The 25,857-nt window shown below is 46.4% G+C and overlaps 1 protein-coding gene across 1 annotated transcript in view; it reads right to left on the bottom strand.

Annotated features, from left to right (window-relative positions):
• The window catches only part of capn5a (calpain 5a), an 85,667-nt gene that overhangs the window by 47,320 nt on the left and 12,490 nt on the right, over positions 1-25,857 (bottom strand). Inside the window, exon 2 of the mRNA XM_080197680.1 lies at positions 227-400. Coding sequence (XP_080053806.1) covers positions 227-391 — 165 coding nt within the window. The 5' untranslated portion in view covers positions 392-400. The remainder of the gene's footprint in view (positions 1-226; positions 401-25,857) is intronic.

Genomic DNA, 25,857 nt, shown 5'->3' on the forward strand with positions numbered 1-25,857 from the left:
GGCAGATGCAATTTTGTCTTAGATAGTTACATGGGTAAAATGGGTATTGAGGGATATGGGCTAAATACAGGCAATTGGGATTAGTTTAGGTGTTTACAAAAAAAAAAGGGGTGGCATGGACAAGTTGGGCCGAAGGGCCTGTTGCTATGCTGTAAACCTCTGAGTCTGGGTTCTCTCCAGATCCTTAAAACCACAATACCCGGCACGGAAACCAAAAACCACTTACAGTTGGACGCTTCCACCGGACATTGGACAACAGCGCCGTCGAACAGAACAGTGATTCATCATTGGCAATGAACAAGGGGTCTTCGAAGAGCTGGTTGCGTTGTTGGCACTCCCTCTTCAGGGCATAGAAATCCTGGTTTCCGTAAGGCTTCACCGAGTCAAACATCCTTCAAACCTGCGAAGGAGGGGAATACAAGATGAAGCGTTCGATAGGCGAATGTCCACCAGACCCGTTCCTTTCTCAAATCATCTCCCCAAAATTAATCAAATTCTATGTCCTGAGGGAAAGGGGATACTTAACAGCTGCAGACATGTAGGGTGTGGAATCAATGAGATATGGTGACCTTATAGCTTGCACATTCTCCCCATGTCTGCATGGGTTTCCTCCAGGTGCTCTGATTTACATAAGAACATAAGAAATAGGAGCAGGAGTAGGCCATCTGGCCCTTCGAGCCTGCCCCGCCATTCAATAAGATCATGGCTGATCTGTCGTGGCTCAGTTCCACCTTCCCGCCCTCTCCCCATAACCCTTAATCCCCTCTCCTATCAAAAACCCGTCAACCCGCGTCTTAAAAATATTTAGCGAGGCAGCCTCCACCACTTCAACGGGCAGAGAATTCCAGATATTCACCACCCTTTGAGTGAAGAAGTTCCTCCTCAACTCCGTTCTAAACCGCCCCCCTTTATCTTGAGGCTGTGCCCCCTAGTCCTACTGTCCTTCCTGAGCGGGAAGAGTCTCTCCACCTCTATCCTATCCATCCCATTCATCATCTTATACATCTCAATGAGATCTCCCCTCATTCTTCTAAACTCTAACGAGTACAAGCCTAGTTTATTCAGCCTCTCCTCATAGCTCAACCCCCTCAACTCCGGTATCAGCCTAGTAAACCTCCTCTGCACTCCCTCCAAGGCCAAAATATCCTTGCGTAAGTACGGTGACCAAAACTGCACACAGTACTCCAGCTGCGGCCTCACCAATGCCCTATACAGCCGCAGCAAGACCTCCCTACTTTTATATTCAATCCCCCTCGCTATGAAGGCCAGCATCCCATTCGCCTTCCTGACCACCTGCTGCACCTGCAAGCTGGGTTTTTGCGACTCATGCAGAGGTCCCTCTGCACCGTCGCCTGCTGCAGTTTTCCTCCACGTAAGTAATAATCCTTCCTACCATTCTTCCTACCAAAGTGGACCACCTCGCACTTGCGATTTCCTCCCACAGTCTGAAAGACATGCTAATTAGGTGCATTGGCCATGCTAAATTCTCCCTCAGTGTACCCAAACAGGTGCCAGAGTGCGGTGACTAGGGTATTTCACAGTAACTTCATTGCAGCGTTAATGTAAGTTTTACTTGTGACATTAATAAATAAACTTTAAAACCTTATCAGAACTGTAACAACTTCAATCAGGTAATTGAGGTGGGCCTGTTAGAATATGAGCTCCCTGATTAAGGGCCAAATTGATGGGCCAATCAGAAAACCTCTTGCTTTGTATTTAACCAGGCGTGTCAGTTCCTCTGGGACTCTTAGTGTAGACGGCTAACTGAAAGCACTCTGTATGCTGTTGTCAGACTTGTAAATAAAGGGATTTTGGTGAAGGGACTTCTGCCTCTGAGGATTTATTACAAAAACACTGCTGTGTGCAACATAACTCACACCAATTCCCTCTCTCCCATCATTCCTGCTCTCACTGAGCTTCACTGATCCCTGGTTAAGCAACAACCCCAATTCTCGTCCCAATTTCCGAATTCTCCCAAGGCCTTGTCACCCCTATTCCTTCCCAAAGCCTCTACACCTCTCTCAATCCCTTCCCTAAAAAAGAAAAGGGAATAGCTTGCTGTGTAGCAAATTGAAATGTTGGAGCTGGGGGATTGAAAAGGCCTGCCACTGATCCAAATTTGCTCAGTTAATGGCTTCAAAAGCCACTTAGCCAAGTTTGTTGACGAATGGGTTTGTAACCAGTGTCAGGGTACTGGTATCGTTACCGGACTTATCATCCAGACAGCCAGGAAAATGCTCTGGGGACCTGTGTGCAGATGGAATCCTACTGCGCAGATAGTGAAACTTGAATTCAGTTTTAAAAATCTGTCAGCAGTGAGAATCTAAACATAATGGGAGTGATCTTACCAAAGAATTTCTCAGTGCCAATCGAGTGTGAAAATGGGAATCGCGCCCCTTTTTTGGGCAGAGCTTCCAGATGCAATCATATGGCACTTAGAAGTAAAAGACAAAGTGTGATTCTCGCCAGTAGGGGTAGTGGGTGGAATCTATTGATGCCAGGAAGCTGGCTGCTGAACTGGAGGGGCACCATTGCGCAGGTGCTCCAATCTCCCAATGCATTGTGTATACAGTATGCACAATGTACTAGGAGATCTGTCACTTGCCCCTAATTTCCTACAAATCACTCCCTCCATCGATTGCACCCCACCCCCTCCTTCCCAGGCACGAGGCTGATTTTGCCACCAGAACGGGGCCAGTAAACATCACGAGGGGTGCGAAACTGGGCGCAAGCCCGACTTTTTGCCCCCAGTAAGTGACTGGACAAATTGTGGTCAGGGAATTTCAAATATAAATAACGGAATCCACTCTGGATCAAAAATGGTGGAAAGCTAGAAACAGTAGAGGCGTAAAGAGACTGTGTGATCCAGGTGAACAGGAGGGGTATCGGGCAAAACAATGGAACACTGGTGTTGGCCCTTACATCTAGGAGGACTGTAATACAGGGACAGGAATTATGCTCCAGCTATTCTAGGCACTGAATAGAGTATTGTGAGCAGGTCTGGGCACCACACCTTAGCAAGAATAATAATGATTCTGGAGTGCGGAGTAGATTTTCCAGACTGGTGACTCCCATGGTTAAGTTATGGGGAGGGATCACACACACACACACACACACACACACACACACACACACCCGCTACATATATGTGTATAAACACACGTACACACACACACACCACATATGTATGTATATATATATACACACACACACACACCACATATATATGTATATATACACACGCGCACACACACACACTCCCTGGAATTTAGAAGGTTGAGGAGTGGTTTGATTGTTGTTTCTAAGAGATACTGGCTGATAGGGTAATAGAAACAATTATTTCTGCTCGTTGTAGTGTCGAGTGTAAGTGTTAGACCTTTCAGCAGTGAAATTAGGAAACACTTTTACAGCAAAGAGTTGTAGAGTTTGGAATAACAATTAATGCTCGATCCATGGTACATTTTAAATTCGAGATTACTAGGTTCTTGTTATCCAAAGACATCAAGAGACATCCCTCCACATCCTCACCCCTTCCCTATCTCATTGCATCCTTCCAGTGCAGAAGGAGGCCATCGAGTCTGCATCAATTCTCCGACAGAGCATCCTACCCAGGTCCTATCCCTGTAACCCCACATATTTACTCAACTAATTCCCCTAATCTATACATCTTGGGACATGTTAGCATGGCCAATCAACCAATCCTGCACAGTTTTGGACTGTGGGAGTGAACAGGAGCACCCGGAGGAAACCCACGCAGACACAGGGAGAACGTGCAAACTTCACTCAGACAGTGACCCAAGGCTGGAATCGAACCTGGGTCCCTGGCGTTGTGAGGCAGCAGTGCTAACCACTGTGCCACCTGGCTGCCCCTCTATTTCTGGCCTCTTGAGCATCCCCAATTTGAATCCCTCCACCATTGGTGGCCATGCCTTTAGCTGCCTGGGCCCCCAGCTCTGGAATTCCTTCCTAAATCTCTCCACACAGTTTCCCCCTTTATGGATACCCATGAAAACCTCTCTCCTTCACAAAGCTTTTGGTCATGTGACTGTATATCTCCTTATGTGGCCTACTGTCAAATTTTATTTTATAATGTCCATTGGGACATTTTATTATGTTAAAGGGGCTACATAAATACAGGTTGTTGTTGATGATGGGTGGCACAGTGGCAAGTGCTGCCTCACAGCGCCAGGGATCCGGGTTTAAGGCTGGCCTTGAGTCACTGTCTGTGCGGAGTTTGCACATTCTCCCCGTGTCTGCGTGGGCTTCCTCCAGAGTGCTCTGGTTTCCTCCCACAGTCCAAAGATGTGCAGGTTAGGCTGATTGACCATGGTATATTGCCCCTTAGTGTCAGGGAGACTAGGTGAGGTAAATGCATGGGGTTATGGGGATAGGGGCTGCGTGGGATTGTGGTCAGTGCAGACTCGATGGGCCGAATGGCCTCCTTCTGCACTGTAGTGATTCTAATGATATGATGTAGAGGTGGGTAAATGGTGTTCAGTCATGGATCAGCCATGATCTCATCGAATGAGGGAACAGAGGGTAATGGCCTCCTCCTGTTCCCCTCTTGCGAGCAAAGTGTGAGGTAACTAACTGCAATCTGAAGAGCTCCTGTTCAATTATTTCCCATTTAAAGTCTGTCCAAGGAGTTTTAGCGATACCATTAGTGGTGAGCTGCATCGACTGATTCTGAAGCATTAATAGAAACAAAAGCACTAATGGCTCATTAGAAGAACTGACCAAATAAGATTCTATCTTGAAGTAGTGGGGGTGGGGAATGCAGGGATGAAAGACAAAGAGGAAGTTTCTTTTATTCATGGGATGCGCATGTCACAAACTGGGCCAGCATTTACTGTCCATCTCCAATTGCTCTTGAACTGACTACGGTTAAGACTCAACCACATTGCTGCAAGTCTGGAGTCAAAGAATCATAGAATATTTACGGTGCCATTGAGTCTGGGACGACTCTCCAAAAGAATATCTTACCCAGGTCCTATCCCCACATATTCACCCCACTAATCTACACATCTTGAGACTCCAAGAGGCCAATCTACAAGATTGAAGAACATCTCTTAGGCTGATTGGTGTTAACAAATTGTCCCTTATGTAATGAGGCAGGTAGAATTAGGGACCTTGCGGTGAAGGATCTTCTTGGGGAGAGTGATCATTGTGTGGTGGAGTTTCTGGTGCAGATGGAGGAGGAGAAAGTGGGTTCCCGGACACGTGTCCTTTGTTTGAACAGAGGGGAGTACGGTAGGATGAGAGAAGAATTGGCGAATGTTGACTGGGGGAGCGCGTTGGAAGGTAGGTCTGCTGAGGAGCAGTGGAGGATCTTTAAGGAGATCTTTCTTGGTGCTCAGCAGAAATTTATTCCGATGGTTAAAAAGGACAGTAGGAGGAGAGGTAATAAGCCGTGGATAACGAAGGAGGTGAAGGAAAGTGTTAAATTAAAAGCGGAGGCGTTTAGGGTAGCTAAGAGCAGTGGGCGAGAAGAGGATTGGGAGAGGTTTAAATGTCAACAAAGATTGACAAAGAAGTTGATAAAGAAGGGTAGGAGAAACTATGAAGCTGGGCTAGCGCTTAATATAAAAAAGGATAACAAGAGTTTTTATAAATATATACAAAGGAAGAGGGTGGCTAGGGTGAACGTTGGTCCCTTAGCGGATGAGAAGGGGGACTTAGTGGTAGGGGATGGGGAAATGGCTGAGGTCTTGAATAACTTTTTTGTTTCGGTCTTCACGGAGGAAGACGTGAATAATTTGCCGGGTGTTAGCAATGGAAAGGTGGTAGGACTGGAGGGTCTCAATGACATTATTGTTACTAGAGAGGCAGTGCTCGACAGACTGGAGGGGGCGGATTGTGGACAAGTCAAAAGTCTGCCAGTCCAACGCCGGCATACCCACATCATGTGGACAAGTCCCCAGGACCGGATGGAATGCATCCGAGGGTTCTGAAAGAAATGGCAGAGGTGATAGTGGATGCCTTGGTGGTTATTTTCCAGACGTCACTGGATTCCAGGGAAGTGCCGGAAGACTGGAAAGCGGCTAATGTTATGCCGTTGTTTAAGAAGGGTGCCAGGCAAAAGGCAAGGAATTATAGGCCGGTTAGTTTAACGTCTGTTGTGGGTAAAATGTTAGAATCCGTCATCAAGGAGGAAATAGCGAGGCACCTTGAGGGGAATTGCTTGATAGAGCAGACGCAGCACGGTTTCGTTAAGGGGAAGTCGTGTCTGACAAATTTATTGGAGTTCTATGAGGACGTGTCTAGGGCGGTGGATAGAGGAGAGCCGGTGGATGTGGTCTTTCTGGATTTTCAGAAGGCGTTTGACAAGGTACCTCACAAGAGATTATTGCAGAAGGTAAGGGGGCATGGAGTTGGGGGTAGGGTGTTAGCGTGGATAGAGGATTGGTTGTCAAATAGGAGGCAGAGAGTGGGGGTTAATGGGTGCTATTCGGATTGGCGGTTGGTGACTAGTGGAGTGCCCCAGGGGTCAGTGCTGGGGCCGCAACTATTTATCATTTATATAGATGATCTGGAGGAGGGAACCGAGTGTAGGGTGTCGAAATTTCCTGATGACACCAAGATTGGTGGAACGGAAAATTGCGTGGAGGGTGTGGAGAGTCTGCAGAAGGATCTAGATAGGCTGGGCGAATGGGCCAGGAACTGGCAAATGGAATTTAATGTTGGCAAGTGTGAGGTGGTCCACTTTGGTAGGAAGAATGGTAGGAAGGACTATTACTTACGTGGCGAAAAACCGCAGCAGGCGACGGTGCAGAGGGACCTCGGGGCCCTTGTGCATGAGTCGCAAAAACCCAGCCTGCAGGTGCAGCAGGTGGTCAGGAAGGCGAATGGGATGCTGGCCTTCATAGCGAGGGGGATTGAATATAAAAGTAGGGAGGTCTTGCTGCAGCTGTATAGGGCATTGGTGAGGCCGCAGCTGGAGTACTGTGTGCAGTTTTGGTCACCGTACTTATGCAAGGATATTTTGGCCTTGGAGGGAGTGCAGAGGAGGTTTACTAGGCTAATACCGGAGTTGAGGGGGTTGAGCTATGGAGGAGAGGCTGAATAAACTAGGCTTGTACTCATTAGAGTTTAGAAGAATGAGGGGAGATCTCATTGAGACGTATAAGATGATGAATGGGATGGATAGGATAGAGGTGGAGAGACTCTTCCCGCTCAGGAAGGACAGTAGGACTAGGGGGCACAGCCTCAAGATAAAGGGGGGGGCGGTTTAGAACGGAGTTGAGGAGGAACTTCTTCACTCAAAGGGTGGTGAATCTCTGGAATTCTCTGCCCGTTGAAGTGGTGGAGGCTGCCTCGCTAAATATTTTTAAGACGCGGGTTGATGGGTTTTTGATAAGAGAGGGGATTAAGGGTTATGGGGAGAGGGCGGGAATGTGGAACTGAGCCACGACAGATCAGCCATGATCTTATTGAATGGCAGGGCAGGCTCGAAGGGCTAGATGGCCTACTCCTGCTCCTATTTCTTATGTTCTAAATTAGGCGTCCCTCAATCTGGTTATGGTTCCTTTATTGTGGAGTCCAATAGGCGTAGACAAAAGGTCATTGGTAGAAGAGGGGACTCACAATGTTAAAATGGCGGCGCGGGCTCGTTGGGCCGAAGGGCCTGTTTCCCATGCTGTGTTGTTCTTTGTCTAACTCACTCAGGAACTAGCTCCTTCAGAAATTATGTTTTTAGTGCCACCGTTCCCAATCTGATGGGCCAATCCACCTAACCTGCATGTGTTTGGAGCGTGGAAGGAAACTGGAGCACCCGGAGGAGAGCCATGCAGACACAGGGAGAACGCGCAGACTCCGCACAGTCAGTGACCCAAGGCCGGAATCGAATCCGGATCCCTCGCGCCGTGAGGCAGCAGTGCTAACCACTGTCACCGTGCTGCCCCTAGTCCAGTGACTCAACCACTAGGCCTGCATCTCTCTCAAATAAAAATCCATGAACAGATGGGTCACTGAACTCCTGCATAAAACCTGTTAATCAAGACACATTTGCTAAATCAGATCGGGAACAGTGGTGCTAAAAACGTAATTTCTGAAGGAGCTGGTTCCTGAGTGAGTTAGACGTTCTTCACTCTCGCAGTGAGGAGAGAGGGAGGAATGTCCTTCTGTTTCTGCTCAGTGTTGCCCCCTTGGGCCCAGGTCTGGCAGTAGGTTATGCAATGGGGGAAGGCATAGAGGGCCTGGTAATTAAATTTAAATTTATTCTAATGGGGTCCCCAAAATAGAGTGTCGGGAATCCTGTTGCCTCACTGGAGGGGACGGGAACAATGGTGACTGGGCATCCTGTAGGGATGTAATGGGATTTGGACCTCTCGCCCAATGCGAACAGGAGCGCGAAATCCCAGCTTTAGATGGGACTGGAAATATTTGCCATGGAGCAGGAGCCAGGCTCCAACAGCATCTCGTACAGAGTGCTCAAAGCAGACTTAATCTCAGTTTCTCTTGCACTAGAATCATGGAATCCCTACGGTGCAGGAGGCGGCCATTTGGCCCATTGAGTCTGCATTGACCATAACACTAACATTAGTGTTAGCAATTTAAGTCCACCTCTTGGTGGGCACTTCTCTCCCACTGGCTGCTGGCAACTGGTTCTTGGACTAGGAACGAAAGGCAGGAATAATAAATGTGCTTTGGGGAACGAAATCAGTCTTTGGAGGCAGAAGCCCTTTCACCAAAATCCCTTTATTTATTAACTCTAACAACAGTACACAGAGCACTCGCAGTCAGCAGTCTATCTCTGGAGAGGGGGGGGCGGTGGGGTGTCAAAGGAACTGACACACCCGGTTAAGTACAAGGCAGACACTCCCTGATTGGACCGTCAATTGGATCCTTAATCTGGGAGCTCGTACTCCAATAGGCCAACCTCAATGGCCAGATTAAAGTCATTACAGCATACGCCCCAATGTGAATGTGGGCAAGGCCATACCATTGCCTTGGGTTCGGGCAGCATGCGGATTCCAATATTAAAATCAATGCTTTGGCAAATGGAGTAATGGAGGAGCTGAATGTTGGAGGAGATCCAAGACTTCTCTCCCAGCTCAACTATAAAATTAGAAAATAATAGAAGGAAGGAAACGGTGTGTGCGTAGGGATGACTCGAACTAAAAACAAAAGTGACCTTCTTGTGCAAAATAAAGATAATATATTTGTTTCGAATTGGACTCACAGGAAGCAAAACTCTATCGTCAACAAATCTGAGCCAACTCCAATCGAGGTTGGGAAAGAGTCTCTAGGTTTTATTTCCTTGTGGTTTAAGGCAGTATTTACTGCCCATATTCAATTCATTGGCATGGCGGCACGGTGATTAGCATTGCTGCCTCACAGCGCCAGGGACCCGGGTTCAATTCCCAGCTTGGGTCACTGTCTGTGTGGAGTCTGCACCACCCCCCCCTCCCCCCGTGTCTGTGTGGGTTTCCTCCAGGTACTCCGGTTTCCTCCCACAGTCCAAAGATTGGGTTAGGTGGACTGGCCATGTTAAATTGCCCCGCAGTTTTAGGGGAGATAAGTAGGGCAAATACTTAGGGTCACAGGGATAAGGCATGGGTGGGATTGTTGTCAGTGCAGCCTTGATGGGCCGAATGGCCTCCTTCTGCCATGTAGGGGTTCTCAAGTCTAGAACAGTTTCTCTCTATCTATTCTGTCCAGAACCCTGACGATTTTGAGCTCCTCTATCTCAGGAGAACAACCCTAGCTTCTCCAATCTGTGCTCACAACTGAACTCCATCGTCCCTGGACTATTCTCATCGATTTTGTACCCTCTCCAAAGTCTTCATATTCTCCCGAAAGCGCGGAGCCTCAAATTGGACACAGTCTAAGCCTACGAAACGCAGAGCTCTGCAAACCTTTTTAACCACATTCTCAGCCTGCCCTAGAAGATATTATATAAATAAATCCTTTCTTTCAATTAACACGGGTTATCTCGGATCTCGCTCCTGCTACTCTGGAAGCGAGCCCTATTCCCGCAACCCCAAGCATTTACCCTGCTAATCCCCCTGAAACTAAGGGGAAATTTAACACGGCCAATCAACCTAACCCACACATCTTTGGACTGTGGGAGGAAACCAGAGTACCTGGAAGAAACCCACACTGACACGGGGAGAACATGCAAACCCCACACAGACAGTGGCCAGAATTGAACCTTGGACCCTGGCGCTGTGAGGCAGCAGTGCTAATCACTGTGCCACCATGCTGGCCAAGCCAGCAATGCTCACATGCCATGACAGAATAAATAAAGAAACCTTTTGTCACCTGGAGTGTTAAAAAGTGCGATAGAAATACAACCTGTTTGGCATAACTTTCTAGTTAGACCTGTTGTTGTCACAAGGGATCTGTTGGCTTCCCCACCACACCCATCCCTCCCCCTTACCACAGGCAAACTGGAATGGACCAAATGGCCTTCCCCATTTGTACTCATCTTGTGCTAATACTCAGCAAACATTGCATCAACCTGTCTACAAGTGAAAGAAGCTATTTATCTCCAGAAGATTAACATTGTTGACCTGAGGTGAGAGGGAGGCTATCCTTTGTCAACAAAACCAAACGTTGTTTGAGGATGAAATAACAAGCCAAACGTGGCTCAAGAAGGGTGGCGGCGAATGGGTGAGGTCACGTAATTCCTTCTGGAATGGAGGTCAATTGAAAGGTCATTCCATATGAGAAATTGGGCACTAACTGGCCCAGTTCCCCACCACAAAAACATGATCGAGAGTTGCCCTAAGCATGGGTCTTCCAATATAAGAGAGTCCTAAGTTAATGGGAACATGACCTTATAACGTAATCTGCTGATATTCCCACACAAATGCCAGGCAATGACCATCTCCAACAGGAGAGAAACTAACCAATGCCCCCTTGACAGTCCCATTGCTGAATCCTGGGCATTAACACAGACCAGAAACTCAACTCAAATAAATACTGTGACAAATGAGCCGGGAGTTCAACAGCGAGTAACTCGACCGCTGACTCCCCAAAGTCTGTCCCCTACTGACAAGGCACAAGTCAGGTGTGCGCTGGAATACTCTCCACTTGCCTGGATGAGTGCAGCTCCAACAACACTCGGGGGCTCGACATCTTCCAGGATAAAACCACCTGCTTGAACAGGACCTCACCCTCCACCTTCAAGATTCCCTCTCCCCACTACTGATACACAGTGGCAGCAGCATGTACCATCTACAAGATGCAGAGAGACAGGGAGAGAGACAGAGACACAGAGATAGAGACAGAGGTGAATCACAAAATCTCAGTTTGTGGGTGCAGCAGGTGATCAAGAAGGTAAATGGAATGTTGGCCTTTATCGTGAGGGGGATAGAATATAAAAGCAGGGAGGTCTTGCTGCAACTGTACAGAGTATTGGTGAGAACGCACTTGGAGTATTGTGTGCAGTTTTGGTCCTGTTATTTAAGAAAGGATATATTAGCTTTGGAGGGAGTGCAGAGAAGGTTCACCAGGTTGATTCCGGAGATGAGGGGGTTAGCTTATAAAGGAGAGATTGAGTAGACTGGGCCTGGACTCATTGGAGTTTAGAAGGTTGAGGGGAGATCTTACAGAGACATGTAAGATAATGAAGGGGCTAGACAGGGTAGAAGCAGCGAGGTTATTTCCACTTACAAGGGAAACAAGAGCTAGGGGGCACAGCCTCAAAATACGGGGGAGTCAATTTAGAACAGAGTTGAGGAGGAACTTCTTCTCCCAGAGGGTAGTGAATCTCTGGAATTCTCTACCCAATGAAGCAGTGGAGGCTACCTCGTTAGATGTCAAGATAGATAGATTTTTAACCAATAAGGGAATTAAGAGTTATGGGGAACTGGCGGGTAAGTGGAACTGAACCCACTATCAGGTCAGCCATGATCTTATTGAATGACGGGGCAGGCTCAGGGGGCTAAATGGCCGACTCCTGCTCCTATTTCTTATATACGTCACTTGACTTTTAGGTGAAATTGATAAAACTTTAAAAAAAAAACCATGGAATCTTGGCTCTATTAATAAATGCATAGAGCAGAAAAAAAAACAAGGAAGTTATGCTAAATATTTATACAATCCTAGTCAGGCCTTTTGTGTTCGACCAGAAGTGACATTTTAAAAAAATGCCGTGGGTTGTAGCAATCTGAAGTGGGTGCGAGGCCAGTGGAAACAGATTGAATGGAGCTTCCATCAAGGAAATTGGACAAATACTTCGGGAGAAATTGTCTCTGCGCCAACATGGCTAAGACAGCACCTTCCAAGTCCACTACCATCTAGAAGGACAGGGGCTGTAGTTTTAAAAGGGATTTATATTTGCATTGGTAAAACTTTAGCTTTATTTCTAATATTTAAGTGGGTTTAATTTACGGATTTCTGTGGATCATCGAATCCTTACAATGCAGGAGAAGGTCATTCAGCCCATCGAGTCTGCACTAACATCAATCCCACCCAGACCCGACCTCCATAACCCTACACATTTACCCTGCTAATCCTCCTGACTCTAAGGGTCAATTTCGCATGGCCAATCCATAACTTGCACGTCTTTGGCGACTGGGATGAAGCTGGAATACCTGGGAGGAAATCAAAACAGATGATTCGGGAGAAAATGTTCCAAAAATTCACAACACTGAAGGTAAAGAAAATTCTCCTCGTTATTCTGAGACTGCCTCTAGATTCCTTGGCCCCGGGGAGAGGCCTCTCAGCATCGACCATGGCGTACCCTCAGTTCAATAAAATAATCTTCCATTCTTCTGAACTCCAGGGAACATTCTGTTCACTCTCTACATGATCGATACAAGACAGGTTATAGAAAGGTCTTCCCCCCACAGGAAGCTACGGTGTGGAGAGACCACAAAGCTTTCTTTGAGGACAGCTTTTCAACAAATGAGCAGGAAACCAAACATCTTCTCTAATGGCACTGACCTCCCGTACCTGGGGATGGTTTATTTATGATTGATGCATTCATACACATAAGTTTTAAAAGGGATTTATATTTGCATTGGTAAATATTAGAAATAAAGCTATGGTTTTAAGTGGGTTTAATTCACTGATTCTGTGTATCATCGAATCCTTACTTTGAAACCCTGAATGACCTTCTCCTGCAAAGTAAAAGGACAGTTTAGGCAGTGTGGTGGCACAGTGGGTTAGCACTGCTGCCTCACAGCGCCAGGGACCCAGGTTCAATTCCAGCCTCAGGTCACCGTCTGTGTGGAGTTTGCACATTCTCCCCATATCTGTGGGGGTTTCCTCTGGATGTTCCAGCTTCATCCCACATGCCAAAGATGCGCAAATTGGGTGGATTGGCCGTGCAAAATTATCTTTAGTGTCAGGAGAATTAGCAGTTATGGAGATTGGGTCTGGGTGGGATTGATGTCAGTGCAGGCTCGATGGGCTGAATGACCTCCTTCTGCACTGGTAAGTATTCAATGATACATGAAAATCAGTAAATTAAACCCACTTAAAACTACAGCTTCTTGCTTCACAAGACTTGGGGTAAAGAAAACCACTATGTCTGCATGAGTTTCCTCCAGGTGCTCCAGATTTCTCAGTCTGAAAAGCTTGCTGGCTAGGTGGATTGACCAATGCTGAGTTGCCCCTTAGTGTACCAAGATGTGTCGGTTAATTGGGTAAATACATGGGGCAATGGGGATGAGCCTGGGTAAGATGATCGGCCAGAGAATCGGTGCAGATTCAATGGGCTGAATGGCCTCTTTCTGCACCATCAGGATTCTATGATAGTGTACTGCACGTGAGAAACATTGAGACATTGCTAAAGGGTGTGATGCAAATTGAAATCTTTAACTGAACATCATTCTCAGCATGCAGATGTTTTGCAGCGATTGGAGTGAAGTCAAGGGTGTCTTTTGTTGGTGAAACTACAAGATGGAAATCAGATAGCAGTAAGCAGCTGCTGTCTGAGGCGCTCGCTGTGGTTTTCTGCATCCTTGCTCCGTGACTGATGAGCAAACACATCATAGGGTTAACACCCGAGCTCCAGAAGACTCAGCTGTGGATCAGTGAGTTACTCTTCAGCCTCTGAATCAGAAGGTTGTGGGTTCAAATCCACTCAAGGAGAAAACCTAGGCTGGCTGTCTGACTGCAGTTACTGAGAACGCTGCTGGCATCACCATCTTTCAGACGGAAGTTAACGAGAGAGGGAGCCTCAGTTTATGTTGAAAATGCGATAGGTCTGGTGTGACCAGGCAGAGGGCACTCGAGTGAACAGATACCTGAAGAAGATGGTGCCAGAGATCTTGTATTGGGGGACAACAGACGAATGCGGTGGCACGGTGACACAGTGATTAGCACTGCTGCCGCACAGTGCCAGGGATCTGGGTTCAATTCCAGCCTCCTGTCACTGCCTGTGTGGAGTCTGCACATTCTCCCCATGTCTGCATGGGTTTCCTCCCACAGCCCAAAGATGTGCGGCTTAGGTTGATTGGCCGTTCTAAATTGATCCTAGTGTCAGAGGATTAGCAGAGTAAATATGTGGGGTTACAGGAACAGGTTACAGGGTGCGATTGTGATGGGTGCAGACTAGATGGGCCAAATGGCCTCCTTCTGCACTGTAGGGATTCTATGAATCTTTGCGTTGGTTGAGAAGAGAGAGAGAAAGACCAACTGAAGACTTTTAGAATGTAGGCATCATTAAAATGTAACACAGGGCAATTACACTTTTACAGATGCACCATAGAAAGCATCCCCTCTGGTTGTATCACAGCTTGGTATGGGCTCCTGCTCTGCCCAAGACCGCAAGAAACTACAAATGGTCATGAACGAAGCCCAATCCATCACACAAACCAGCCTCCCATCCAGTGGCTCTGTCTACACTTCCCACTGCCTTAGAAAAGCAGCCAACATAATTAAGGATCCCACGCACCCCGGACATTCTCTCTTCCACCTTCTTCTGTCGGGAAAAAGGTGCAAAAGCCTGAAGTCACCAACCAATCAACTCAAGAACAGCTTCTTCCCTGCTGCCATCAGACTTTTGAATGGATTTAACTCACATTAAGTTGATCTTTCTCCACACCCTAGCCATGACTGTAGCACTATGCTCTGCACTGTCTCATTTCCTTCTTTATGAACGGTATGCTTTGTCTGTATAGCGCGCAAGAAACAATACTTTTCACTGTATTTCACTGTACTTTTCACTCAGCTGGAGTACTGTGTGCAGTTTTGGGCGCCGCACCTGCGCAAGGATATTTTGGCCCTGGAGGGAGTGCAGAGGAGGTTTACTAGGCTGATACCGGAGTTGAGGGGATTGAGCTATGAGGAGAGGCTGAATAAACTAGGCTTGTACTCGTTAGAGTTTAGAAGAATGAGGGGAGATCTCATTGAGACGTATAAGATGATGAATGGGATGGATAGGATAGAGGTGGAGAGACTCTTCCCGCTCAAAAAAGACAGTAGGACTAGGGGGCACAGCCTCAAGATAAAGGGGAGGCGGTTTAGAACGGAGTTGAGGAGGAACTTCTTCACTCAAAGGGTGGTGAATCTCTGGAATTCTCTGCCCGTTGAAGTGGTGGAGGCTGCCTCGCTAAATATTTTTAAGAAGCGGGTTGATGGATTCTTGATAAGAGAGGGGATTAAGGGTTATGGGGAGAGGGCGGGAAAGTGGAACTGAGCCACAACAGATCAGCCATGATCTTATTGAATGGCGGGGCAGGCTCGAAGGGCTAGATGGCCTACTCCTGCTCCTATTTCTTATGTTCTTATGTTCTTATGTATATGAAAACATGTGACAATAATAAATCAAATCAAAACAGCGAGATCCCACAAACAGAAACTTGATCATTTCCAGACACTTATCAGTTAATGGTTAGCAGATTGGTCAAACACGAGGCGGGGGGGGACACTCCCCTGCTCCTCTTTGCAATCGCACCACCGGATCTTCTACAATCACCTAAGAGTGTCAATAGTTTAATCCAAAAGACAGCAACACCAACTGTGTGGCATTCCTTCAGTACGTTTCAGCCTGGATTAGCAGCTCGATTACCTGAACCCACCGTCTCCTGACTCAAAGGCAAGACAGCATCCCACCGAGTCATGGGTGCAAAGGGGAAGAGGGAAGGGAATAGAATTCCTACAGCGCAAAAGGAGGCCCTTCGGCCCATCAACTCTGCACTGACCGCAATCCTATCCAAGCCCTATCCCCACAATCTCACATATTTACCCTAGCTAATCCCCTGACACTAAGGGGCAATTTAAAATGGCCAACACATCTAACCCGCATTTCTTTCCACTGTGGGAGGAAACCAGAGCAAACCCACACAGTCATGGGGAAAACATGGAAAACTCCACAAGACAGTGATCCGAGGCTGGGAATTGAACCCAAGTCCCTGGCACTATGAGGCAGCAGTGCTAAGCACTGTGCTGAAAGTGACCCGAGTCCAAACACACTTCCATCTCCTATGAATTAAAGCTAGTAAATCTCTATACGAGATAAATAATAATATCACAGGACTAACAACGCCATCATGCTAGACCAGACATTATGTGGGCTATCTGCCAACCCTCTCCTCACCACTGCAATCATATAAAATGCTGCACTGCCAGATTCTTAAATGCAAATTGAAATTTATTACAAGCCAGAGGATCATACAGAGGCAAGAAGGGGTTGTCAGAATTACAGTACAGTACATCACTTCCTAATCTCTGGAATTCTCTGCCCGTTGAAGCGGTGGAGGCTGCCTCGCTAAATATTTTTAAGAAGCGGGTTGATGGGTTCTTGATAAGAGAGGGGATTAAGGGTTATGGGGAGAGGGCGGGAAAGTGGAACTGAGCCACGACAGATCAGCCATGATCTTATTGAATGGCGGGGCAGGCTCGAAGGGCTAGATGGCCTACTCCTGCTCCTATTTCTTATGTTCTTATATTTAAACTACTTCCAAAGCACTAATAATTTTTGAACCGCGTATTTGGTGAAATGTTACTAAAATCTTTTTGGCCTCACAGGAATCCTGTTGCCATCTCAGAACCAGGGGGATGGAAATGGTGGGAATATTCCGATGTGAATCCATCGTTTTGTGCCTCCAAAGATCACATTGTCACTCAAGACCAAGGATATTGTAATCAAGTGCTGGCAAGTGCACACTGAGCTTGTCTAAAACACTGCTGCCTGCACCCAATCTTGTGTCAAGTCCCATTAACTTTGCACTTGCTGCCTTTTCGATTTATTACTGTCACATGTATTAGAATACAGTAAAAAGTATTGTTTCTTGAGCACTATGCAGACAAAGCATATCGTTCATAGAGAAGGAAAGGAGAGAGTGCAGAATGTAGCGTTACAGTCGTAGCGAGGATGCAGAGAAAGATCAACTTAGTGCGAGGTAGCTCCATTCAAAAATCTGACAGCAACAGGGAAGAAGCTGTTCTTGAGTCGGTTGGTACATGACCTCAGACTCTTGTATCTTTTTCCCAATGGAAGAGAATGTCCGGGGTGTGCGGGACCCTTGATTATGCTGGCTATTTTTCCCCGAGGCAGCGGGAAGTGTAGACAGAGTCAAAGGATGGGAGGTTGGTTTGAGTGATGGACTGGGCTTCGTTCATGACCCTTTGTAGTTTTTGCAGTCTAAATATCTAAATAATGACAAAAAGGAAAGAGTTGAATTTATATAGCACTTTTTGTGATTTCAGGACACCTCATAATGCCTTAAACCAAATGAAATACTCCAAGTGCGATCACTATTGTAGTGTAGAAAAGGCAGACAGGCAATTAGCACATTGCAAGCTCCAACAATCAGCAACGTGATATTATCGGAGAAGTTTAAAGTCTAGTTTATTGGAGAAGTTTAAAGTTTATCCAGCACATCTTGGATAGATGTACACACTAGAGACAGGGGGATGAAAAAGAAACATTTTCCAAAAATAGTTTGGCTGCTTTCTGAAAAAGGGACGACACACTTTAAATTTAAGCATTTTAAGAAAGATATCTGCTTAAATAAATAGTCCTTTACTCTCTCAACTGTAGTTGGTCACCAGACTTCCTTCAAAATAGATGGTTCCGCTATAAAATTAAGTACCTCAGTGATTAGTTAAAAAAAACCTTCATTGATTTCAAAATTAAAGAATAAGATTCTTCAATTACAGGAATGCAGGAAGTACTTTTTTTTTTAAAAAAGTTAAAATTAAAAGTTAGATACTCCCAGGACAAGCCCATATTCCATACGTACTTTTAAATTAACGTGGGATTTGCCACCTGCCTGATGTTGACTGCAACAGTCCTGTAATGATGCGGCTGTTTGGGGATGAGACACATGCCCTCATTACAGTTTTATGCTGTAGTAATGCTGAAAGAATAATAAATGATGAATAAAAGCTGCAAAAAGGGGCGGCACGGTGGCGCAGTGGTTAGCACTGCTGCCTCACAGCGCCAAGGACCTGGGTTCGATTCCCGGCTTGTCTGTGTGGAGTTTGCACAATTCTCCCCACGTTTCTTCTCTGGGTGCTCCGGTTTCCTCCCAAGCTCCAAAGATGCGCGGGTTAGATAGATTGGCCATGCTAAATTGCCCCTTGGTGTCAGGGGGACTATTTAGGGTAAATGCGTGGGGTTATGGGAATAGGGCCTGGGTGAGATTGCGGTCCATGCAGACTCGAGGGGCCAAGTGACCTCCTCCTTCACAAAGGATCATCCAGCCTCGAAACGTTGGTTCTATTCCCTCCCCACAGATGCTGCCAGACCTGATGAGATTCTTCAGCACTTTGTTTCTATTTCAGATTTCAGCATCCACAGTATTTTGTTTTCATCTTAGCGTTTCCAAGAATTAGATTAACTGTTCTTTAGTCTAAATTTGCTGTCTGTGGGATTTGGCCATGCACAAATTGGTTCCTGCATTATCTTAGAAAGACAATGGCTACATTGTAAATGTATTGAATTGGCAATTAAACTCTGCCAGAGAGACAGAATCATCAATTCAATATTACACAACAGGATACATGTGTTGATCAAACTGTGTCAGTTTACTAAGACTCAATTGTATTCCGAAGCAAAGGGTTTTTTTTCCCTCTAAGAATCACAGAATCCCTACAGTACAGAAGGAGGCCATTTGGCCCATTGAGTCTACACCAACCACAATCCCATCCAGGCCCTATTCCCATAACCCCACATACTTACGCTGCTAATCCCCTGACATTAGGTACAATTTGACATGGCCAATCAACCTAACCCGCACATCTTTGGACTGTGGGAGGAAACCGGAGCACCCGGAGGAAACCCACACAGACACGGGGAGAATGTGCAAACTCCACATAGATAGCAACCCGTCGCCGGAATTGAACCTAGGCCCCTGATGCTGTGAGACAGCAGTGCCAAGCACTGTGTCGCCCTGTATTCTGGCAAAGTCAGTATTTGTTGCCGATCCTGAGTTGCCCTTCAACTGTGTGTTTCACTCAGCCATTTCTGAGGGCACTTGAGAACCAACCACATTGCTGTAGTTCTGGAGTCACATGTAGGCCAGACCAGGTAAGGATGGCAGATTTCCTTCCAGATTTAAATTCCACCAGCTGCTGTGGCGGGATTCGAACCTATGTCTCCAAAGCATTAGTCTGGGCCTCTGGATTACTGGGGAGACAGTGGCACAGTGGTATTATCTCCTGGGCTAGTAATCCTGGATCCCAAAGATCACAGTCAGTAAGGATAGGCAACAACACCACCACAATCATCCTCAACATCAGTGCCCCACAGCGCTGTATCCCTAGCCCCATACTATACTCCTTATACAACTGTGATTGTGTGACCAAATTCCCCTCCAACTCGATTTTCAAGTTTGCTGATGACACCACCGTAGTGGGTTGGATCTCAAACAATGATGAGGCAAAGTACAGGAATGAGATCGAGAATCTGGTGAACTGGTGTGACAACAATTATCTCTCCCTCAATGTCATCAAAATGAAAGAGATTGTCATTGACTTCAGGAAGTGTATTGGAGAACATGTCCCGTCTACATCAATGGGGACCAAGTAGAAATGGTCAAGAGCTTTAGGTTTCTGGGTGTCCAGATCACCAACCTGTCCTGGTACCCCCATGCCGACATTATAGTTAAGAAAGCCCACCAACGCCTCTACTTTCTCAGGAGACTAGGAAAATTTGGCATGTCAGCTATGACACTCACCAACTTTTACAGAAGCACCATAGAAAGCATTCTTTCTGGTTGTATCAGAGTTTGGTATGGCTCCTGCTCTGCCCAAGACTGCAAGGAACTAGAAAAGATCATGAATGTAGACCAATCCATCATACAATCCAGCCTCCTACCCATTGACACTGTCTATACTTCCCACTGTCTTGGAAAAATAGCTCGCATAATCAAGGATTCCATGCCCACCCAGACATTCTCTCTTCACCTTCTTCCGTTGGGAAAAAGGTACAAAAGTCTGAGGTCACATATCAACTGACTCAAGAAAAGTTTCTTCCCTGCTGCCGTCAGACTTTTGAATAGACCTACCTCATATTAAATTGATCTTTCTCTACACCCTAGTTATGACTGTAACACTATATTCTGCATCTCTCCTTTCCTACTCTATGAATGGTATGCTTTGTCGGTATAGCGTGCTAGAAACAATACTTTTCACTGTATACTAATACATGCAACAATAGCATAGTGGTTAGCACTGCTGCCTCACAGCGCTAGGGACCCGAGTTCGATTCCAAGCTTGGGTCACTGCCGGTGCAGAGTCTACACCTATTCGCTTGGGGTGCTCCGGTTTTCTCCCACAGTCCAAAAGACATGCGGGTTATGGTGCATTGGCCATGCTAAATTCTCCCTCAGTGTACCCAAACAGGCGCCAGAGTGTGGTGACTAGTGGATTTTCACAGTAACTTCATCACAGAGTTAATGTGATACTAATAAAAATAAACTTAAAAAAGGTCGAGCGAGACACTCAGTTCAAGAGTAACGAGGGATGGGCAACCCAGCCAATGACACCCAGATCCAATGAATAAAAAATATCCAAGCTGGTCACAACATCCATTTTGCCACCATCTGCCCCGTGCATGCAAAACTCCTCTTTTGCATTGAAAAAGCCTAGAGGGGACTTATTGCAGGATTGTCTTCAACCCGGGAACTTTCAAAAGCAATAGAATATGAACTTGAGAAGGACTCGTTTATGTTGGGTTATGGGGAAGAAGGTGTGTTTTGGGATAACTCCTTCAAAGAGCTAGTAAGGCATCGATGGGCTAAACTGCCTCCTGCATCATAAGATTCCTTTCACCTAGAGAAAGACTTTCCTTCATATCGCACCATTCACAACCACAGCATTGTAGTCAATTAAAATACAGTGAGTTGAGTCGACAGAGAAGGTAGTCATTGATAAAAGATCTTCTCTGTACTGTAAAAAAAAATGTTGAATGAAACAAAAAGTACTAGAAAACAGGTCTGGAATTGCAGGGGTCTCTTGTAGGCTGAAGCCCCACCCAAAGCTCAGAAGGGCCTCTAAGACCACTCCATAACAGAAACCATGTAATCATTGCTTCAATGTAGGAAATGCAGCAGCAGCCAGTTTGTGCACAGTAAGCTCCCACAGCCAACAATGTGATAAATGGCCACCTGTACCAGGACATCCCGTACTCTTCTTCCAAATAGTGTCACGGCATCTTTTAACACCCGAGACAGCAGCCTTGGTTTAACATCTCAGCATCCCTGGCAGCACTCACTGAATCACAGAATTCCTACGGTGCAGAAGGAGGCCATTCGGACCATCAATCCTGCACCAACAACAATCCCACCAACACCTTATCCCTATTCCCATAACACCACACATTTACCCTGCCAGCCCCCCTGACACTCTGGGACAATTTGGCCAATCCACCTAACCGGCACATCTTTGGAGCGTGGGAGGAAAACAGAGTACCTGAAAGAACCCCACACAGACACGGGGAGAACATGCAAACTCTACACAGACAGTGACCCAAGCTGGGAATTGAACCCAGGTCCCTGGCGCTGTGAGGCAGCAGTGCTAACCACTGTGCCATCGTGCCGACCATGATCTGCACTGGGAGTGGCAGACTAGATTTTGTTCTCAAGTCTCCTGGGTGGGATTTGAACTCAGATTCAAGAGGTGAAATAATAAGGTAGATAGTCAACATCTTTTCCCAAAGATAAGGGAGTCTAATACTAGGTGGCATAGGTTTAAGGTGAGACGAGAGAGATACAAAAGGATCCTGGAGGGCAATTTTTTCACAGAGGGTAGTGAGTGTCTGGAATGACCTGCCAGAGGCAGTAGTAATAGTGGGTACAATTGTGCCTTTTACAAAGCATTTAGACAGTTACATGGGTAAGATGGGTATAGAGGGATATGGGCTAAACGGGGGCAATTGGGACTAGCTTAGTAGTAAAAACTGCGCAGCATGGACAAGTTGGGCCAAAGGGCCTGTTTCCATGCTGTAAATCTCTATTACTAACTGGGCTCAATAAGAAGTCTCACAACATCAGGTTAAAATCCAACAGGTTTATTTGTTATCACAAGCTTTTGGAGCGCTACTCCATCAGGCGAGTGGAGAGTTGGGTTCACAAACAGGGCATATATAGACAAAGGCACAATTGCAAGATAATGGTTGGAATGCAAGTCTTTACAGGTACAGACAATGAGTAGAGAGAGCGTTAAGCACAGGTTAAATAGATGTGAATTGCCTCAAGCAGGATAGTTAGTGTGATTTTGCAAACCCAGGGCAAATGGTGGGGGTTACATATAGTGTGATATGAACCCAAGATCCTGTTTTCATGCCTATGGAACTGCGAGACAATTCACACCTCTTTAACCTGTGCTTAACCCTCTCTCCACTCCCATTGTCTGTACCTGCAGGAACTGGATTACCTGTTAAGACTCACATTCCATTATCTTGCAATTGTGCCTTTGTCTATATATGCCCTGTTTGCAAACCCAACTCTCCACTCACCTGACGAAGGAGCAGCATTCCGAAAAGCTTGTGCTACCAAATAAGTCTGTTGGATTTTAACCCGGTGTTGAGAGATTTCTTACTGTGTTTACCCTTGTCCAACGCTGGCATCTCCACATCATGGTTACCACCAACACCGCAAGCCGCTGGCTGAAAGTGGAGAGGATCTCCAAGAAGATTGCGCATATTGACACAGACGTCAAGTTTCTACAAAGATGCAAAAAAGCAGACAAGATCCTGAAAGGACTATAGATCACAAACTCAAGTTGACCTATCACTTTGCTGTCAAAACTCTCTCACTCTCCTCAACCACCTCTTACACCAAATCTACGCAGGCATGAAAACCCGGAAACCAAGATAGAGTCCATATTCTCAACTTGCGCTCAAGGCACAGACCATCTGCGACACATTGCCAAGCAGACGAGACAACGGAACTACGTCATCTACATGCACACCAAGAACAGGAAACCTGAGAAACTCATCATCACCAGCAGCAACCAAGCCTCCCCCCCGGTACCACAGTAGAAAACAGCACCACTGCAGGGAGGTCCATTGTCAAATCGGATTACATACCTCAACCGGATGAAATCGAAGTTCTCAGCCAAGGGCTCAATTTCTGCCTCACCACCAAAATGGACCCCCTCAGTCTCGCAGCAGACACAGAGGAATTCATCAGGCGAATGAGGCTGTGGGAGTTCTTCCACAAACCCCAAGAGGCCAACAGCAAACCCAATGAGACAGCCAATGAACCGGAACAGCCGACTGATAGCCAAGTTCCGCATGCACGAGGACAGCCTTAACCGGGATCTTGGGTTCATGACACACTCCACGTAACCCGAACCATCTGGCTTGGGCTTGCAAAATCTTACTAACGATCCTGGCTTGAGACAATCCACGCCTCTTTAATCTGTGATTATCTCTCTCTCCACTCGCACAGCATGTACTTGCAGAGAATTGATTACCTGTTAAGACTTGCATTCCAACCATTATCTTGCAATTGTGCCTTTGTCTATATATGTCCTCTTTGTGAGCCCACCTGACGAAGGAGTGGCGCTCCAAAAGCTCGTGATTCCAAATAAACCTTTTGGACTTTAACCTGGTGTTGAGACTTCTTACCGTCCCCAACCCTGTCCAATGCCGGCATCTCCACATCTAATTGGGCTGACAATGTAAAACATTTCTTGTTGAGTAGCAGGTCTTTCTGTTGCACAAGAAGATACAAATTCCATGTGCGAGTGTGGAGCTAACAGCAATGTCAATAATTCCCACCTCAAATGAAACAAGGATCAAAACAATATGACTATTGTTTGACTTCAGTTTCCTAGCAACACGCTTGAAGTTATTTCCTAGTTTCACCCTCAGCAATTAATATTAAGATTAAAAGGAAACATTAACTTTCCGGTGAGGTTCACGGGCAAGTCAAAAGAGTTGGAACCTCAGAGGGTCGATTGGACAAGTTGTCCATTCAAGATGGTGTTTGACTAGTCACTTCCAAAGGAGCTCCTTACTGGGCCTCACACTGGCTATCGCTGCCACCCTTTGCCCCATTCTCCCTCAACCTCCTCTCCTCCATTGTTTAATGTTCCTCGGGCTTTAATAGTTGGCACCCACCACAATCCATCCACTCAGCAACCCCTCCTCTTTCTTCCCTTCCCTGTGTGTGGGATCTTTCTCGTCAAACTTGGCTACGAAACCCTTCTGCGGACAATCAAGCGACTGCACCCCGATTGCATCACAACTCAGCTGCCGTGACTCCATTTCGAAGCAACTCAGCTGATCTTCCGCAACTAGGGAGAAGATAAGAAATCCGCTCTCAATCCTTTGGTCGGGGGGAGGGGGGGTGGGTGCAGTTTAGATCGGAGTTCAGCAGGAACTTCTTCACTCAAAGGGTGGTGAATCTCTGGAATTCTCTGCCCATTGAAGTGGTGGAGGCTACCTCGCTGAATATATTTAAGTCATGGGTAGATAGGTTTCTGACAGACAAGGGAATTAAGGGTTATGGGGATAAAGCGGGAAAGTGGAACTGATCCACTTCAGATCAGCCATGATCTTATTGAATGGCGGGGCAGGCTCGAAGGGCTGGATGGCCTCCTCCTGCTCCTACTTCTTATGTTCTCATGTCAAACCCTTTCCCTTGGTTCTGCTGCTCCTTGTGACGGCGATGTTGGGTCGACAGGCTTTTCACAGCAGCAGCTGCAGTCTGGCCGGAGAACCTCAATAATAATGCACTGATCGAAAGTCAAAGGTCATCACCCTGGCACGCCCATTAACTCTCCACAGATGCTGCCAGACCTGCTGAGCATTTCCAGCAACTTATCTGCTGTTATTCGAGATTCACTTCCTGGGCCAACGTACAACATTCCCAGACCTTTTAGATCTTTGTGTAGCCCAGTCCATCATGCAAAACAGCCTCCCATCCATTGATTCTGTCTACACTTCCCGCTGCCTCAGCAAAGCAGCCAGCATCATTAAGGACCCCCCACATTCTCTCTTCCACCATCCTCTGTCAGGAAAAATGATACAAAAGTCTGAGGTCACGCACCAACTGACTCAAGAGCAGCTTCTTCCCTGCTGCCATTAGACTTTTGAAATGGAGCTACCTCACATTAAGTTGATCTTTCTCTACACCCTAGCTATGACTGTAACACTGCATTCTGCACTCTCTCCTTTCCTTCCCTACGAATAATATGCTTTGTCTGTATAGCTCGCAAGAAACAATACTTTTCACTGTATACTAATACATGTGACAATAATAAATCTAATCTAAAATCTTATGATGACCACAAACTCCACCACCACTTCCTACATTTTCATTCCTATGGAAATAGCTGGTGAATCCTCGGATATTCTATCATTCCTGGACTTCCCTCAACTTGTCTCTGATCACTTAGACTGTAAAACCTCTCGCCATTTCTCCCAGGAAGCTTTCCCCATCTACACCCTTAACTCCAAGGGATGCATCATTCATGGATTATGGCAGACAACTGCCTTTCACC

The sequence above is a fragment of the Carcharhinus amblyrhynchos genome, chromosome 10 (assembly GCF_965287045.1).
Source record: "Carcharhinus amblyrhynchos chromosome 10, sCarAmb.v2.hapA, whole genome shotgun sequence".
Lineage (NCBI taxonomy): Eukaryota > Metazoa > Chordata > Chondrichthyes > Carcharhiniformes > Carcharhinidae > Carcharhinus > Carcharhinus amblyrhynchos.